The sequence below is a fragment of the Nyctereutes procyonoides genome, unplaced genomic scaffold (genome assembly GCF_905146905.1).
Source record: "Nyctereutes procyonoides isolate TBG_1078 unplaced genomic scaffold, NYPRO_anot_genome, whole genome shotgun sequence".
Taxonomy (NCBI): Eukaryota; Metazoa; Chordata; class Mammalia; order Carnivora; family Canidae; genus Nyctereutes; species Nyctereutes procyonoides.
The window spans coordinates 9977928-9997604 of NW_026575131.1; the positions used below are offsets into that span (position 1 = coordinate 9977928).

Consider the following 19677-nt stretch of genomic DNA (forward strand, 5'->3'; position numbering starts at 1 on the left):
GAGGTACCTGAAGTATTTCATTTTCTTTCCTTATCACTCACTACCTGACATTCTAGTTGTTTTGTTTACTGTCTGTTTTTCTCACTAGAAATGAGCTCTGTGAAGGCAGGGACATTGTCTTCTTTACTAAATAATTCCAATGTCTAAAACTATGTTTATTTTTTTTAAATATTTTATTTATTTATTCATGAGAGACACACAGAGAGAGGCAGAGACACAGGCCGAGGGAGAAGCAGGTTCCCTGCCAGGAGCCTGACATGGAACTTGATCCCGGATCCTGGGATCACGCCCTGGCCCAAAGGCAGATGCTCAACCACTGAGCCACTCAGGGGTCCCTAGAACTACGTTTAAACATAGTAGATCTGTGTGCATGTGTATAGATATACGTGTATAGATAAACATGTAGGAATTGAATGAATGTGAAAGTCTTTGTAAATTGTGTAGAGTATTATTATTAGGCAGGAATGTAATTCGCTCTCTCTAGTTGGGTCATTCTTGTTAATGAAACCCTTACTGAATGCATGCTATATGTAAGATCCCATGTTAAGGACTAGTTGCTTATAGAATTAGCATTGACTTATACTTTGTTTGTTAGATCAAATGACAAGATCTAGGTTCCCCCCTCCCAGAGTTTCTGCTGATCTGTACTCCATAGATTGGCCTCTGAAACCCTATCTTTCAGCCTCGTATGCAATTCCATGCCCCAAATCACAACTTTGCAAGTAAATGCCTGAATGTAGTTAGCTGTATGGATGATCCTGGTCTGGAGGAGATAAAATTGCCATTTATTGCATGTTTGCTATTCTCCCTGTGTCTTCTATGTCCTGTCTCATTTCATTAGCACTACCATCCTATGAAACAGAACATTGAACTTCCAGTTTACAGATGAGGAAACTGAGGTTCATAATGCTTCAATTGTCCTGTTGCTCTAGTGCCTAGCACTAAGGTGTTTAACAAATATTTATAAAATATTGAACCAAAGACAAGTTAACTAAATTGTTTTTTTAAAATATCATCTGGAATGGGGCACCTGGGTGGCTCAGTCCATCAAGAGTCCTACTCTTGATTCTGGCTTGGGTCATGATCTCAGGGTTGTGGGATTTAGCCCTTGCCATTGGGTTCTGGCTCAGCAGGTGGTCTGCTGGAGAATTCTCTCTCCCTCTGCCTCACTCACATGTTCTCTCTTTCTCTGTCAAATAAATGAATCCTTACAAAAATATCACCTGGAAGTTGAATAGACCTGAATTTGAACCCAGGCTGGTAGGCTCCAAAGGCCAAATGATTTCCACTATGCCAAAGCCAGACACCATTGTGTTAGTGGCATCAGTGTCAAGTCTAAAAATTTGAGAAATCTTAGAAGAGTTACAGATCATTTGAAAGTGGGATTGAGAGGGCGGGCAAGATGGCGGAAGAGTAGGCCCAAATCACCTGTCCCCACCAAAGTACCTAGACTAACCTCAAACCCACCTGAAGAATCTACGAATTCGGCCTGGAGATGTAAAGAGAGACCAAGCATGGAACGCGTACAGTGAGAATAGTCCGCACTTCTATCAAGTAGAGAGACGGGGAAAAAGAAATAAAGGAACAAAAGGCCTCCGAGGGGAGCCCCGCGAGGAGCCGGCTGAGCCGGCGAGTGTCCCAAGGACAAGGAGAGCCCCGTCCCGGAGAAGCAGGAGCTGCACCATACCTTCCCGGCGGAGCGGAAAGGGGCTCGCAGGGAGTTGGAGAGCAGGAACCAGAAAGGGGATGCCCTGGCTCCCTGGGACACAAACTAGACACTGCGATCGCAGGAGAGTTCCCGAGCTCCCTAAGGCTGCAGGCACGCTACGACGGGACTGACCGGACAGCTCGAGGGCTCGGAGCGCTCCAGGGAGGGAGCTGCGGGGCGGAGCGCGAATCCCATCCCACACCGCAGCACCCCGAAGCACAGGGGGGCGCCCGGGACACCAGCCCAGGATCCGCCACCCCACCCCCCGGGACAGGCAGAGGCCGGAGGGGCCCGAGACAGCGATGGTACCTCCTGCCCCCGAGCTGAGCAGATCAGCGGCCCCGCCCTCGGAGCCCTCCAGGCCCTGCGGACGGGGAGACCGAAGCCCTCCCGAGCCCCGATTTCCTGCGGAGCTGAATCCACTTCCAAGTTCCATAGCATCTGCGGCTGTTCCTCCCTGGGGCCCCGACGGGTAAACAACCCCGCTGAGCCCCGGCAGCTGCAAGGGGCCGAAGCAGCTCCCCCAAGGCTAACACCTGAAAATCGTCGCAACAGGCCCCTCCCCCTGAAACACTGGACGGACCAGTGAGACGCCCCCGTGTTTCCAATACAACTTTTTTTTGGCCACCTGCACGGAGCAAAATGCCTAGAAGGAAAACCTCACTTCAAAAGAAAGAATCAGAAACAGCCCTCTTTCCCACAGAAGTTTACAAAATCTGGATTGACATTCAATGTCAGAAAGCCAATTCAAAGCACATTATACAGCTACTGGAGGCGCTCGAAAAAAAGCATAAAGCCTCACGAGACTCATGACTGGCAGAATTTAGATCCAATCAGCAGAAATTAATAATCAATTAATAGATGCAATCAAACAGAAGTTCCTAACTAACAGACGACGGTTAACAGGTGAAGAACGAGTGAGTGACATAGAAGACAATGAATTGGCAAGAGAAACTGAGGATAAGAAGAGACAATCATTTTAGGACCATAAGACAGATTAAGGCAAATAAATACAGTCTAAGAAGAAAAACTACGTTAATTGGGTTCCCGAGGGCGCCGAAAGGACAGAGGGCCATATATGTATTTGGAACTATTCCTAAGCTGAAAACTTTCCCAATCTGAAAGGAAACAGCATTCAGATCCAGGAAATAGAGAATCCCCCCTAAAATCAATAAAAACCGTTCAACTGCTCGTCATCTAATATGAAGCGTGCAAAGTCCAAAATAAAAGAAGATCCTTAAAGCAGCAAGAGACAGGAAGAGTCCCGACTTTCAGGGGGAGGAATATTAGGGTAACAGCAGACCTCTCCACAGAACCTGGCAGGCCAGAAAGGTCTGGCAGGATATATTCAGGGTCCTTAATGAAATAACATCGACCAAAATATCTTTATCCACGCTAGGCTCTCTTTCAAAATGAAGAGAGAGTAGAAGCTTCCACGAAAGCAGGAACTGAAAGATATGTGACCTCCAAACCAGCTCTGCAAATATTTTTAAGTGGACTCTTAAAACTGGCCCGTTAAGAAGAATTCAAGTAACTCCGGAAGCGTGAATGGCTTAATGACTCCATCAAAAAGGCGCAGATTTTCAGACGGATTAAAAAAAGAACAGACCCTTCTATTGGCTGTCTACAAAGACTCATTTTAGATAGAAGGACACCTACATCCGAAAGGGGATGGCAGGAAATAAAATAATTATTACAATGGACATTTTATAGTAGATGCTATAGTTGGTTCGTTGTGGAACATCTGTCTAACATCACATGCAAAATAAAACTTTACCTCTGACGTTTTTGGCTCATGCTGCCTAGAAAATATGGGTGATCTACATCCTTTGAATATTAATGAAGCAAATTAGCTCCAAAAATGCCCTACTGTGTCTCAACTCCAGGAACCAACATGACTCATTAGACTCCTGTTGATTAGAAATGTTAAAGTGGGTTTTCTTTCTTTTCATTGTAATTAAATAAAGTTGACAGGCTTTCTTGATTCTCAATTGTCTGCTACTCCCAACCTGGAGTGAGAGGAAATGGCACCCCTTATAAACAACCCTTGCTGGGCTATGTTGGGTTTTATTCTTTCTTGAAGGGCCCCAGGAAGCAATCAGTATGTTTTAAGACAAATGAGATCCAAAGGTTTTGCTCTTGGGAGAATAGATAGAAAAAAGATATTTCTAATATAATTGCAGGTGAGTGGTTATGGAGATTACAAATTAAGTCAGGCTGGTCTGCTGAGTGTCACAATACTGTATAAGTAGTAAGCACAATTGTAATTCTCCACCATCCAGCTGAGCCATAACAAAAAACTGCAGTGATTCAAGGGCACTTAATTTTTTCATCTGGATGGGTTGATGCACAGCCATGGAGACTCTGGGCAAGATCATAGCTGAGAACCTTATCATCCAAGGAAGACATATACTTTGATTTCTATCTTTTATTTCCTGTGTCGCATAAAAGCATCTTAACCTTAAGTTGTAGCATTCTTTGGTCAGTTTATAACCACATAAACACCTTCTGAGAGTGCAGTGAACAGGGGCAGGGAATAAAGACCTGGAACAGGACAGTTTTGTGATATGCAGGAAAGGGAAAGAAACTTGCCTTTCCTTTTAGCTTCCTTCCAATACTACATCATCTTTTCTTCTGTTAATGATGAGAAGCAGAAAGCTCTGTGCTAAATTTGACTAAAAGATCGGTTAATGCAGTCTGCTGCCTTTAAGACATTATTATTCCCATTGCACAGATGACCTAACTATACCAAAGGGGGTAAGAGGGACTTCTCTGCTGTTACAATTTTTTTGTACAACATTAATTAATTGACTAAAATATATTGAGCACCTGAACCTGGTACTGTATTAAACACTATGAAAACAGAAATAAGTAAGACATAACTATTATCCCTAAGAACTGTTGTCCCCACTCAGCGGATGACCTAGGACATTCAGTCCACCAGTTAACAATACTACTCAGTTCCTACTCTGTGCCAGGATTTTCTAGATCCTTCCCTTCTGTAGGACTCTGTGTCTTCATTCCTTTTACCCTCAAAGTTTATCTAATCCTAGAAAAGAGCAGTAGGCATGGAGATAGGAAATTGGGGAGTGGAATGTCTTTTCTCAATTACCATATATTTACCCAGTTGTAACATATCCCATGCTGTAGTGATTTGTTAAAATATAGACGGCTAAGCTATGCTCTCTCTTCAAGGACCTTGCAGTTTTCTATGGACCTAGTTGTGTCCCCTCCTTGCCTTGAATTCATATGTTGAACCCCTAACTCTCAGTGGGACTGATTTGGAAATAGAATCTTTAAAAGGTAATTAAGGTTCAATGAAGTCTTAAGGGTAGGGACCTAATCCAATAGGACCTGTGGCTTTATAAGAAGAGAAAGAAAGAGATTTCTCCCTCTTCATGTGTGAGGGGTAGCAACTCATAAGCCAGGAAGCAAGCCCTCATCAGAAACCAAACTCTGCTGGAAACTTGATCTTGGACTTCCAACCTCTAGCACTGACGGAAATAAATTTCTATTGTTTAAGCCGCTCAGTCTATGGTATTTTTTATAACAGCCTCAGCAGACTGAGTCTAAGAAGACAATCAAAATGGCACACCATACAAGATAGAATACATTTGTGGTAAAGCCCTACGTCATGATTCCTAGCTGTTTCGATTATGACAATTTCTCTCTATCTCATATAATTGCTTCATGCGTGATCTTATTTATACTTTAATATTAAGAAAATATTGATGTGTGTATGTGAATGTGGTAAGTCTTTCTGTAATTCTAAAACCCCTGATGAGTTCTCAGCATCATAGAAGTTGAAAGCAAGAGAAGAAAACCTGACAGCAAAAACATGTAAGGATAGCTCTTTACGTCTAATAGACTGAAATCAGACAAAGGAAGGCATCATGGCTCAATCTCTGCCCTTTCTTCACCTCAAAAACTTGTGGTAGGTTGGAATCATAATCTCAAGCAGTAGTGTTCTGGAAAACTGAGTTTCTGGTGAAACAAACTCTGATTTGTGGTGTTTGTCCATTTCTGTGGTATAAATACTCCTATGATGGCTGGTTTCATGCTACACTTGATATCATTGAGAGTGGAGTTGGGAAGATATGAGGAGAATTGGCTCTCAAGAATCACTTGGAGGCAGCTTCAGCCTATTATTGTAAGGAACCTTAGAAGTTGCATTATTCCAAACCTTGAGTTGTAGAATTTAACTGTCCCTGAGGAGGACTCAAGGGCTTTCCTGGGGGCAGGGAGATGGCCTTAACCTCCAAGCCACTGCCTCTCTCTCCCTATAGCCCTTCTATTTGCCTTAAATCAAAGCAGCCCCACTTTAATATACAAATTGCATGTCTGGATAAAATACCACTTGAACAATACTACTTAGTTATACTTTATATCAGTGGTTAACAGTTTGATGTTTTCTGGAATAAAGATTCTAAATATGTTAATATTTAGTGTATGATCACGAAAAGTTTTTTAAAAACTGGGAAAACTACTCCTTGGTATATTGGTTACAATATACATTTGCATATAAAGTGTTTTGAAAACTGCAATAAATAATCCTCTCAATTTTGTTGTAATTTAATCCTTTCCAAACTTTTTTTGATAAACAATATTGCCTTATTAAACATTCTGCAGAGGGGATCCCTGGGTGGCGCAGCGGTTTGGTGCCTGCCTTTGGCCCAGGGCGCGATCCTGGAGACCCGGGATCGAATCCCACGTCGGGCTCCCGGTGCATGGAGCCTGCTTCTCCCTCTGCCTGTGTCTCTGCCCCTCTCTCTCTCTGTGTGACTATCATAAATAAAAAAAATTAAAAAAAATATTCTGCAGAGTAGGATTCCATGTGATACTCTTTTGGGATATCTTTTCCCTATACTTCCTAAAGATATCTTAGCTTTTGGTTGAAACCCCTACTCTGTGAATTAAAGAAAGTACCAGACACTTGGAAAGATTTCTGAGAATACTGAGGGACATCTCCAGCTCTATGTTCTTGCTTTGGTTATATTCTGTGTGTATGGATATTTTTCTTCTGCTTTTCTGTTTTTGATTCTATCCAAGTATCAGTGTCCTCTGGAAAACTTCCTTTTCATCAGCTGCTTAAAATGTGATAGCTCTACCTACCTAATATGTGTTATTCCAAGCAGATCCTAAAAGATAAAGGACTATTATATTTTAATTTAAAATGCACATTTTTTCACATTTTAACATCTCTGAAAATGAGATCAAACTTACAGTTAAAGTTGTAGTCTAATTGGAAGCATTTTTTTCTTGTAGTATTACATAAAATAATGGTGTACCATTATTTTACAATCAATATCATCTTAGATCAATACATATCAGTTTTAAAAACCTGCAGAACTGAGTTTCATGAAACATTATAGGTGCCTCATTCATATTTGTTAAATGGATGAATAAATGAATCAATAAATGAACAAAACTTGGTTGTTCCTGTTTTCCGACATCAACGGAAATAAGGTTCTTAATCCTGTTTCCTAATTTAAACACACATTCACACACACACACACACACACACACACATCCGTAGGCAATTGTGTGTACATGTGTGCACATACAGAGTACTTTCTAAAATCAGTTCTACTAACAAATTAAGATTGAATGTTAGACTTAATTATTCTTCAAACAGTTCATGGACCATTTCATCAATTCAGGTTCCAGATGTTCTTCTTTCCCCTTTCCTCTTTTCTCCTTTTTTTTCTTTAAAATATGATTGACATATAACATTGTATAAGTTTAGGCTGTACAATGTTTTGATTTGGTACATTTATATATTGTAATGTAATTGCCATTGTAGTGACAGCACCTCTACCACAGCACATAAATAACTACCATTTCTTTTTTTGTGGTGGGAGTAATTGAGACCTAGTTTCTTTACAAGTTTGATTATTACAATACAATACTGTTGTGTATAGTTACTACACTGTGCATTAGATCTCTAGGACTTATTTACTACTGGCTGCAAGTTTCTACCCTTAACTAACATGTCTCCTATTCGTCCATTTCCAAGCCCCTTGCCAGCAATATTTTACTTTCTGTTTTTACAAGTTTGCCTTCTCATATTTTACACCTAAGTGATATCATGCATTATTTTTTTTTCTCTCTGACATCTCACTAAACTAATGTCCTCAAGGTCCATCCATCCTTTGGCAAAAGGCAGGATTTCCTTTATTCTCATAGTTGAATTCTAATTGCATGTGCATGTATGATATCTTCTTTATCCATTCCTCCCTTGGCTTTTGTGAATAATGTCATAATTAACATAGGACTGTAAAATATCTCCTTGATATCCTATTTTCATTTCTTATGGGTATATACCCAGAAGTGGGATTGCTGGATCATATAGTATATCTATTTTTAATTTTTTTGAGGAATTTCCATATTCTTTTCCAAAGTGGCTGAATCAATTTATATTTCTGCTAACAGTGTACGATCATACCTTGTCTTATTGTGTTTTGCTTTATTGTGCTTTTTGGATTGTGTTTCTTATACATGGAAGGTTTGTGGCAACCTGGTATCAAGCAAGTCTATAGATATCATTTATCCAACAGCATTTGGTCACTTTGTGTTTCTGTCAAGTTTTGGTAATTCTCACAATATTTCAAACTCTTCCATTATTATTTTGTTTTGGTGACCTGTGATCAGTGATTATGACTCATAGAAAGTTCAGAGGATGCTTGGCTTTTTTTTTTTAAATCAATAAAGTATTTTAAAATTAAGGTATGTATTGTTTTTTCAGACATAATGCTATTGTATACTTAAAAGTATAGTGTAACAATAACTTCTACATGTACTGGGAAACCAAAAACTCATTTGACTTGAGTTAGTGTGGTATTGACTTTATTGTGGTTGTTAGAACCAAACCTACAGTATCTTGGAGGTATGCCTGAAATAAGACTCCTTTTTCTCCAATACTTATCACTGTCTTTAATTTTATTTCCCTCTTTGTCCTCTCTTCTATATCCTTCCCCAAATGGAATCAAAACAATTATTCTCCCTTTTTTATGTGGAGAGATTTACTCATATCAAGGTCTTCCCAATAATGCTCAGGGTGATGTCCTCCAGGGGCTTGACTGTTAAGTTCTTGGACTAAGGAGTTTCCGCCATTTTTGAAAACCGGGAAGGCCCGGGGCCCGGCAGAGTGGTCGCTGCCAGGTGGAAGCCCAGGTGGAAGCCCAGGCGCCCACGCCGGGATCTAAACCAATGATGCTAGGGTCACCGACATCTCCGAAGCCAGGGGTTAATGCCCAGTTCTTACCTGGATTTTTAATGGGGGATTTGCCAGCTCCAGTAACTCCACAACCTCGATCAATCAGTGGCCCGTCGGTAGGAGTAATGGAAATGAGATCACCTTTACTTGCAGGTGGATCACCACCACAACCAGTTGTACCAGCTCATAAAGATAAAAGTGGAGCTCCACCAGTTAGAAGTATATATGATGATATTTCCAGCCCAGGACTTGGATCAACACCTTTAACTTCAAGAAGACAGCCAAACATTTCAGTGATGCAGAGTCCTCTTGTTGGAGTTATGACAACTACTCCTACTCCTGGAGCAGGGCAAAGTATGTTTAGTCCAGCAAACATTGGTCAGCCAGGAAAGACAACATTATCTCCTGCACAGCTGGATCCTTTTTATACTCTAGGAGATTCTCTGACTTCTGAAGATCACCTTGATGACACTTGGGTGACTGTGTTCGGGTTTCCTCAAGCATCTGCTTCCTATATATTATTACAATTTGCACAATATGGGAATATCTTAAAACATGTGATGTCTAACACAGGAAATTGGATGCATATTCATTATCAATCTAAACTGCAGGCCCGGAAAGCCTTAAGCAAAGATGGGAGGATTTTTGGAGAGTCCATCATGATTGGTGTAAAACCATGTATAGATAAAAGTGTTATGGAAAACAATGACAGATGTGCTTTATCATCTCCATCTCTAGCCTTTACACCACCAATCAAAACCTTAGGTACACCAACCCAACCTGGAAGTACTCCTAGGATTTCTACCATGAGACCTCTTGCTACAGCATACAAAGCTTCTACTAGTGACTATCAGGTTATTTCTGACAGACAAACACCAAAAAAAGATGAAAGCCTTGTATCCAAAGCAATGAAGTACATGTTCGGCTGGTAGTATAGTAAGAACCGAGAACTCACCTACCGTGGAGGAGGCTGCTACACTAAAACAGAGTTAGCAGAGTACCGCCAACTTCCTGTGGTTAGTTATATAACCACTCTTGGTGGTATTGGAAAGCTGGTTCATACTTTCCTTAGAAGCCTTTTTCTTTAAGGATATAGCATATTTATAGCTCGCACTTTAAAAGATGCTTGAGACACGTTTTAAAGAAAAAAAAATCCGTGTAAATAGGATATGGTGCTTTCTGTGATAATTGCATGCTTAAGCACAAAAAACTCAGCATTGATTACTGTAAAATATCTAATTGAATTTGTCGTGAGCCTTTGTAGTCTTCAGGAGTTAGTGGGCTGAATTTCATGAAGGGTAACTTGTAGAGCTCCTTCTGACAAGACACAAAGATTATACTTAACAATTTGAATTATGATCTTTTAATTTAATATTTTAATTATCTTGTTTATATATGTCCTATCGTGGATTGTCATCCTTCAGTATTCTAAAACCAAAACAGTCTTTTTAAAAACCTACTAAAGTTTCTTGATAATAAACTTTGTCAATTATATATATTGAAAAAAAAAAGTTCTTGGACTAAGATTCTTTCTCCTAGACTCCATTTAGAAGGGGAAGGAAGTAAAAGGTAGATTTTTATTAGTTATATACACATCCTCTCCACAATATTCCAGGTGGTGGTCCTATTACTTCAGTTTTATTTCCTCTAATGATAGAGTATGTACTATCTTCCAAAGCAAAGAGGTCCATTTGCAGATAGTTCTAATAGAACTTTGTCATATATGTGTATATATATACATATATATATGACTATACATATATGATTTTATATGTAAAAAGATTATATATATGACAGTTGAAGGATTTAAAGACAAGGGTCGCATTACCTATGAATTTTCTATTCCACATGACATCATTTCTTTCTTTGATTTCTTGAATGTCAAGGCTCCCAGATTGTTTATCATGGAGATCTGTCTCCTTAGGTATATTCTATTTTGTCAGCCTTCAGCTGAGGGTGTGGCAACCAATCTGAGTGATACATTTCATGTGTAGCTTAGGAGCACATAAGACATTATATTCTTCATACAATTTATAATCCTACATTATTTTATTTCCTTGTTCACTGCCTTAAGTCTTCATTAAAATGCAGAGACATGGTTCTTGTCTTTTTGTTCACCTTTGAATCATAGGTGTTGGCAAATAGGAAATGTGCAACAAATGTGTTAGCTGGATGAATGAATGAATAAGCTGTCCTTTCTCCAGCATTCCTTATAGATCCTCGTAGCCACTCATGTATTTCATCTCTGAATTCTCTGGGAGTCCTCAAATGCTGTTTATCAGAAACATAAACATGAAAGTGTTTTATTTATTTACTTATTTTTTGTTTATTTATTTGTTTATATATTTGTTTATTTATTTTAGAGAGAAAAAGAGAGCAGGGGGAGGGGCAAAGTCAGAGGGCGAGGGTCAAGCAGACTGTGTGCCAATCACATAACCTTAGGTGGGGCTCAGTCTCATGGCCCTGAGATCATGACCTCAGCCAAAACCCAAGAGTTGGATGCTTAACTAACTGAGCCACCCAGGTACCCCAACAAAAAGTGTTTTAAAGACTCCAAACTCAATTTGAGTTTCACATCTTGTATCAATAGCTATTGGTATATGATAGATAGAGTTAGAAATTGATGTATCAATATCTTTCCATATCTACTTTCTTGTCATTATCTTCCAGTCATTCTTGCCTGACAGAAAAGGCAGAGGTACAATAGAAATTGAGCAATTATCTTTCTTTCCATCATCTATCATTTTTACTTATTTTTTTAAAAAAGATTTATTTATTTTAGAGAGAGAGAACTGACAGAGGGGCAGAGGGAGAGAATCTCAAGTGGACTCTACATCAAACATGGTTCCCCACTTAGGGCTTGATCTCATGACCCCAAGATCATGACCTGAGCTGAAACCAAGAGTTGGAGGCTTAACCGGCTTAACCTGAGCCACCTAGGTGCTCCTTCATCATCTATCATTTTTAAAGTGTCCTTTCTGGGATCCCTGGGTGGCTCAGCGGTTTGGCGCCTGCCTTTGGCCCAGGGCGCAATCCTGGAGACCCGGGATCGAATCCCAAGTTGGGTTCCTGGTGCATGGAGCCTGCTTCTCCCTCTGCCTGTGTCTCTGCCTCTCTCTCTCTCTCTCTCTCTCTCTCTCCTGTGTGACTATCATAAATAAAAAAAATAAAATAAAATAAAGTGTCCTTTCTCTGATCAGTGGAAGACTTGAAAGGTACTCAAACTCAATTATGGATGCTATCCATGGGGTAGGGAGATTCTGTATTGAATCACTAATTCAATTTGTGTTTTTGGATACACCCTGAATTCTCTTCTATCTTGAGACTTCCCCCTTATTGTGTGATTTAGGTATAATTAGGAGTTCTTGAGAGCAGAAGCCTTCTTTGTCCTCTTCACAATTCTATTCAACTTTGGTGTTTGCTTCAGCAGTAGATGTTGAAAATCAAGGAGAACTTGTATGACTCTGGGCAGTGTTCTAGACCTGAAACCTTCAGATGTGCCCTCATCACAGGAAGTTGATTTGGCTCTGCCTGCATGCCATGAGCCAGGAAGGGGAAGACAAGATCCATGGAGGGAAAAGCACTTGAAGAATAGAAGTGGGGATATGATTAGCTATTGGATTTCCATATAGTCATATCACAGCCCATTATGTATATGCTAAAACTTAGAAACTCATATTCTAACCATTTGGAGGAGTGTCGACAATGCATTATTGACTGAGAAAGAAAGTTACAGCAAAGTGCAAATGGTAAGATGCATAAAAAGAACCACATGACAAAAATCCATGTGTGCATGTTCATGTTTTTGTTACATACAGGAATAGGAAAGATACTCATCAGGCTATTAATATCCTTTAGTCTTAGATGTAAAGAATGAAAGAAAAAAAGAGTAAATGGGTTGAATGGCTATAGTTGTTTTTAAATTTAAATTCAATTAAGTAACATAGTGGATTATTGGTTTCAGAGGTAGATTTTAGTGATTCATCAGTTGCCTGTAACACATAGTGCTCATTACATCAAGTGTTCTCCTTAATGCCCATTACCCAATTACCCCCTCCTCCACTCACCTCCCCTCTAGCAACCCTCAATTTGTTTGCTGTAGTTAAGAGTCTTTTATGATTTGTCTCCCTCTCTGATTTCATCTTATTTTATTTTTCCCTCCGTTCCCTTATGGTCATCTGTTTGGTGTCTTAAATTCCACATATGAGTGAAATCATATGATAATTGCCTTTCTCTGACTGACTTATTTCACTTAGTATAATATCCTCTAGTTCTATCCATGTTGTTGCAAATGGTAAGATTTCCCTTTTTTGATGACTAATATTCCAGTGTGTGTGTGTGTGTGTGTGTGTGTGTGTCTATCATATCTTCTTTATCTATGCATCTGTTGAACATCTGGGCTCTTTCCATAGTTTGGCTATTGTGGACATTGCTGCTATAAACATTGGGGTGCAGGTGCCCCTTTGAATCACTATGTTTGTATCTTTGGATAAATACCTAGTAGTTCAATTGCTGGGTCATAGGGTAGCTCTATTCCCAACTTTTTGAGGAACCTCCATACTGTTTTCCATAATGGCTACACCAGCTTGTATTCCCACCAACAGTGTAAGAGGGTTCCCATTTCTCTTCATCCTCGCCAACATATGTTCTTTACTGAGCTGTTAATTTTAGCCATTCTGACTGGTATGAGAAATGGGTGAAAAGCTATAGTTTTTCTTACATAGCTTCGTATTATTTCCTTGGTTGTTATAAACATGCTAGGATGTCCCTTTGGAAAGAGGAATTTCATAAAAGATTAAAGGGAAAACAAATCTAAACCCTAATACCTCTTCAAAAGAAAAACCAGGACAAAATTGTAGAAAAGTAGAAATTCTAGGTATGTTCTCTCTTTTTTTTTTTCCTCATAATTCTCCCTGTGAGGATATTGTTTTTTAGCAGCAGGGAGAGATTTGACTCTTCTGACTTGAGCTTGAGCCTTGAACATCACTATATTTCACTCATGATTGTAGATGGGTACTGTAGTCAGGAAGGTCTCCTGGATGCTGAAAGCACATGAGCTGTCTTCTCTTTTCTGTGTTGTTCACATTTCTCAAAGAGGGACATCCTGAAAACAAACAAAAGCTGTGTGTGTGCTGGAGGGCAGGGAGAATGCCTGCTGGGTTCTCTGATGGGGCAATACTAATGACATTAAACACACGCTTGATAATTTCTTGCCCAAGCTGAATCATTTATATTATAATAGTTTTGCTATTGGGGATTTTTAGTCTTTCAGATAAATCCAGAATCTGGCTCTTAAACTCTCCCCTAAGCAATGGCTGAAGTTTATATGTGGTCTTCAAAGAAAAATCAACCTAGAATGTTCACAGTCTGTGTGAACTGGAAGCTGAGTCTCTTACTGAATTAGCTGTGTGACCTTGGGAAGGTCACAGTTTTTCCAATAATAAGGGTTATTGGAAGACTGATGATACAACACATGGAAAGAGCACCAATGCAATTCTTCTCAGCCCACCTTGTATTTTAGCTGCTGCTGAGGCAAACAGGTCCACATAGACTGGGACCAGCTTTGCAGAAATACAAGCTGATGCTCACACATATCCCTCTGGATTCCCAGCCCTCACTGTCACCGTGGTGTGAGATGTCTGCAGGAAAGTGACTGATACTTACACGTGTGCAACCTGGACTTGTGAGGTCATCCTTGACTTGTTGGGGGATGACATCTCTAAGCATTTCCTTAGGACTCTTTAGGGAAAAATGTGTGAGTGTGTGTGTAGTTTCTTTCTTTCTTTCTTTCTTTCTTTCTTTCTTTCTTTCTTTCTTCCTTTCCTTCCTTCCTTCCTTCCTTCCTTCCTTCCTTCCTTCCTTCCTTCCTTCCTTCCTTTCTTTCTTTCTTTCTTTCTTTCTTTCTTTCTTTCTTTCTTTCTTTCTTTCTTTTTTGAAACTAGACCCTTCATTATCTAGACCCTGGAAGATTTCTATTTTACACACACACACACCACACACACACACTAGTGATTCATTTGTAACGATGCCTGAAAACCATGCTGTTCAGATGCTTCTCTCAATCATCTAGTTGAGCTCCCTACATTGAGTCCCTAGGTATTTCTCTCCCTCTTTTTTTAAGATTTATTTATTTATTCATGAGAGACACAGAGAAAGAGAGAGAGAAAGAGAAGCAGAGACACAGGCAGAGGGAGAAGCAGGCTCCATGCAGGGAGCCCGACATGGGACTCGATCCCAGGTCTCCAGGATCAGGCCCGGGGCTAAAGGCGGTGTTAAACCGCTGAGCCACCCGGGCTGCCTGCTAATTCTTTTTAAAAAATTTGGGCCATATAGGATTATACCTTTCCTTTTCTGAACTCCTTGAATAAACTTCCTCAACAACATGGACAAATATTGTTATGTTAGAAAATATAAACTATAATTATGCAAAATCTGAGCTGTCTTGACTCTTACTGATGATATGCCCATTGAGGGCATCAAAAAGCACCCTTCCACAATTACTAAGTAGGATCCATTTCTTCTTAAATGCTGGCTATTAATGAATAAAAATAATCACATGGTATGATCGAGAATCAGTGTGATCTATAACTGTATAACAAGAGACACAATTAATACCAGGCTTGGGAACTGTTTTTGTAATGAATGTTTGATATGAAAGGATCAGTATTATTTTTTTAAAGTATAGGAAGAAAAGACTTAATATGCCAGTTGGTATCTGTAGACAAGCTAGATAGCTTAATTATCACCATTAGGAATCAGATATTGAAACTGTGGTACAAATTGCTGAGGACTGAACTTTGTGTGGAGAGAGGTGTCATCAGAGAAGGGAAGGAGGAAAAAAGGGTGTTAACAGACATCCTGACAGGTCCTCTCATTGACCCCACATAAGAACTCCCTTTGAGGCTGATGAAAGCAAGGAGTCACGAGTATCTAGAGGCAGTGATGGAACTGTCATGAGGTTCTAGGAGGTGAGCGTTTGCAGGGCTCCTGTAGCTGTCCTTGGGGGTGGGCAGGGGGAGAAGGGGCACTCTGAGAACTGTTCACACATTTCCTCCATGCCCTGCAGCCCCCTTTAACATGGTCTTCTCCCCCTCCCCCCTCCATGGCCTGCCACCTTCTTGTAACTCCTCGGGCTACTTTCTATCTTGAGCTTCTTACACCATCCCTTTTGCTACTTTAAATACTACCTATTCCTTTTGAGTCCATTCAAGCCACATCTTAGCCAGGACAGTTTCTGCAGAATTATAGCTCAGTGTGGAGTTCTGTATTGTTTTAGTTATGGGTGGCCTCCTCATGTCAGCTCCACCTCTTCCATTTAGATGCATAAGCCTATTAGTATCAAGGACTGCTTTAGGGGAAAAGGTAGTGTATCAGGATGAGACTCAGTCCTGAGTGACAGAAAACTCAACATGTATATATCCTGACTTATTCCATAAGACAGATGTTTGCTTCTCTTTTGTGTAAACACAAACTAGGGCTCATATAATGGTTCCATGATTGTTGGAGACCCAAGCTCCTTTTATTCTGTTGCTCTGACATCTTCAGTATATGGCTTACATTGTTGTTGTAGTTATTGTTTTAAGATTTAATTACTTATTTGAGAGAGAGTGAGAGTGAGCGAGCAGCGGGGAGAGGCAAGAGGAGAGGGAAAGAGACTCTTGAGCAGACTCCACACAAAGCACAGAACCCAATGTGGGGCTTGATCTCGCAAACCTGAGATCAGGATCTGAGCTGAGACCAAGAGCTAGACACTTAGCAGACTGTGCCACACAGGCGCTCCTATGGCTTACACTGTCAATTGTAAGATTCCAATTTACTTTACTACTTTACTCAAATAATAACTAACATTTATAGAATAACTTCCATGTCCTCACCTCCTTCCCAACCCACTCCTTACCTCTTCCAAGCAGAAACCAAAACAAAACCTTACATAAGGTAGCTTACTTGGGAATGTGATATTAAAGAACCAGAAGTAAGGCATAAGGGGCAGTGTAACAGAGTAGGGAAGGGGAAAAACAATACAAATTTGTGTTACACACAGAGGCTACTGATACTTAATCCCTTGGAATATTCTAAGAAACTGTTAAAAGATAATTCTTCAAGTAGGGTAAATCATGATTCTCTTACAGATATAAAAATGAACACATGTTAAATATTTAGCTCATAATCCATGAGGCAACTAGACAACAATTTTACTCACTTTGAAAATCCAAAGAACAGATATATTCACAGATGAGAAGCACTAAAATGAATGTGCAAATGGAGGCAAACTTGCTTTTGCCACAGTGGAAAAAAAAAGTCTTATCAGCAGGACAGAATTTATTTGTCTATGGACAAGCAGTATTTTGCATTGCTATCAGTCACTTATAATTCGGAGTGTTGTAAAATACTTTATGTAAAATCAGATAACTGAGGGGTATACTCCAGAGTCTAGACAGTGTAGGGTCCTAGAAAAGCGCACATTCTTCATTACAGAGCCCTAAGGAAATGCTCAGAGATGTCATCCCCCAATCAATTAAGGACGACCCCACAAATCCAGGTTGCATGATTGTGAGTACCAGTCACTTTCCTGCAGGCATCTTACACCACTGTGGCAGTGAGGCCTGGGAACCCAGAGGGATATGTATGAGCATCAGGTTGCATTTCTCCAAAGTCCCATCCCATGTGGACCTGTTTGCCTCAGCCATGGCTGAAATACAGGATTTACATTGGTGTACTTTCCATAAGAAAAGTGAGGCTCAGAGGGGTGAACTTAGTTGCCTGAAGTCACACAGATAATTCAATAGGAGATTCTGGTTTCAAATTCACAGTCTGTCTCCACATCCACCATTCCAACTCTTGCATTCTAGGTTGCTTTTTATTGAAAACCATGTGTAAACTTGAGCCATTGCTTAGGAGAGAGTTTAGGTGCCAGACTCTGGATTTGTCTGAAATAATAAAAATCCCCAATAGCAAACCTGTTATAATATCTGTGGCTTGGTCTGGGCAAGAAATTAAGAATTTGTTTAATGTCATTAGTATTGCCTGATCTCAGAATCCTGCAGTCTTCCCCATCCATCCTCCTCCCCTCTTCACAGACTTGGCCTTTACTGAAACAGCTTTGTAATATTTTTTTCCTCACTACTTTAAAGCCAGAATGAATTATAGAAGTGAGTATGGAGTCCTTTGGAAAAGAGGAAAAATTGCCTTCTACAGAATTGCTCTGAGAACTTGTAAGTCTTGGTGTAAAGAAAATGTGAAGGCAACTTGGCCCCCACTGTCATCACGTGTACAAATTATCAGTTTGTGTGTGGTTTGTGTGCACTGGAGCTAGGATGGAGAGCATGAGTGCTTAGAGGACCATTGGATACTTAATCACAGTTCTCCAAGGATTTACAGGCTAGGCAGGGGACGCATTTAAGCCTGATTATTTATTTCTGTGGTGTACCTTTGAGGCAGATTATATATACATATGCTACTTTACTTGTGACTTCCCTTTTTTTCTGACCATATTTCTGTATCTAAAAATCCTTTTTTATCCCCTGGTTGAAAATCCTCATGTGGTTTCCCTCAGCCAGGCTACTTTGACAATGAGAAATCAAGCAACATTTGTAAGCACCTCTCTCTCTTGCTTTGGTATAAGTAAATACTAGTGACTGTCGAATCTGTCTGGAAAAAGAAAAGTGCCACCCTGGCGTGTTGTGGCATGAAGAGTTTGCAGAATTTAGCATTGTTTTCTGTTTTTCTTATCTCTTATGTGATCTCTGTGATCTTGGCTAGGTGACTGAGACTGTGTCTCTACTGATTACTAAAGGTTAAATAGAGTTAATAATCTCCTTTTGCAAATCAAAAGGGCTGGGGGAAGGCAGAGTGAGACAATTGCATTGGAAAGTGCCTTGTAAAATATTAAGTGGTGTACTACCCAAGACTCAGCAGATGCTAACATTTTTTTCCTCTGACCTTCAATAAGAGAAAAGCCAAGGGTATGGATACATTATAACTCAGACAAGGCCACAATGCAGGGACATAGGCTGGTGTCATCTGTGTTGACATTACCCATGGCTAACCCTAGAGAAACATCATCTTGTTGATTGTCTTTGGGAAATACCACACGATAATATAGTCGTATGGTCACTTGTCATGTCCCATGCAAGTGTTTTCCATACATTCCTCATGTATTATGTTTGACTATCAGCACAAACAAAGGGGGGCGTGGATAGAAGGTGGAAAAATCAGGAAGCAGACCTAGTGAAGGATACCATAGTACTTCTCCTGTTTGTTTATTCAGCTAACATTTGCAGAGTTCCTACTGTGTGCCAGACAGTATGCTGGATAAACATATATCTTGGTGTTTGTTATTGAGACTGAGGCATGACCACATACGGCAAGGCAAAGAGAGGCAGCTGTGAGGCTAAATGGTAGGTAAATCCTGGAATTAGCATATGCTTCCTACCCTAGGCTGGGGGGCTCTGGCCTTAGCTTTGCAAATCAAAACCTAGGCCAAGAGCTTGGAGCTGCTTAAAGATTGCCCCTCAGAGGTCGCTAAAATTTGCTAAGTGAATGTTCCCACTTTCCATCTGTCCCTCTAATCACAACCTCTGTGCTTCTTTTAGTCACAGCAAGCTCCCACATGGAGGGCGTGGGAGGAGACAAGACCCACCTCTGCCAGTTCTTTGTTAAATATGATTCTCCGAAGGCTCCTCTCCAAACTCAGGAGGAACCTGGAACTGCTGGCTTGGGCTCAAGCTCCCAACAGCAGCAACTCAAAGTTGTC

At 40.3% G+C, this 19677-nt stretch overlaps 1 protein-coding gene across 1 annotated transcript; it reads left to right on the plus strand.

The window, feature by feature from the left end:
- The first annotated feature begins 8887 nt into the window (after positions 1–8887).
- Positions 8888–9952, plus strand: LOC129522000 (nucleoporin NUP35-like). Its single transcript, XM_055344004.1, has one exon. It carries the CDS (start codon positions 8918–8920, stop codon positions 9854–9856), a length of 939 nt encoding a protein of 312 aa, XP_055199979.1. The 5' UTR covers positions 8888–8917; the 3' UTR covers positions 9857–9952.
- Positions 9953–19677: the final 9725 nt, after the last annotated feature.

Coding starts and splice junctions, on each gene's coding strand:
- LOC129522000 (XM_055344004.1), top strand. CDS start 8,918: ATGATGCTAGGGTCACCGACATCTCCGAAGCCAGGGGTTAATGCCCAG.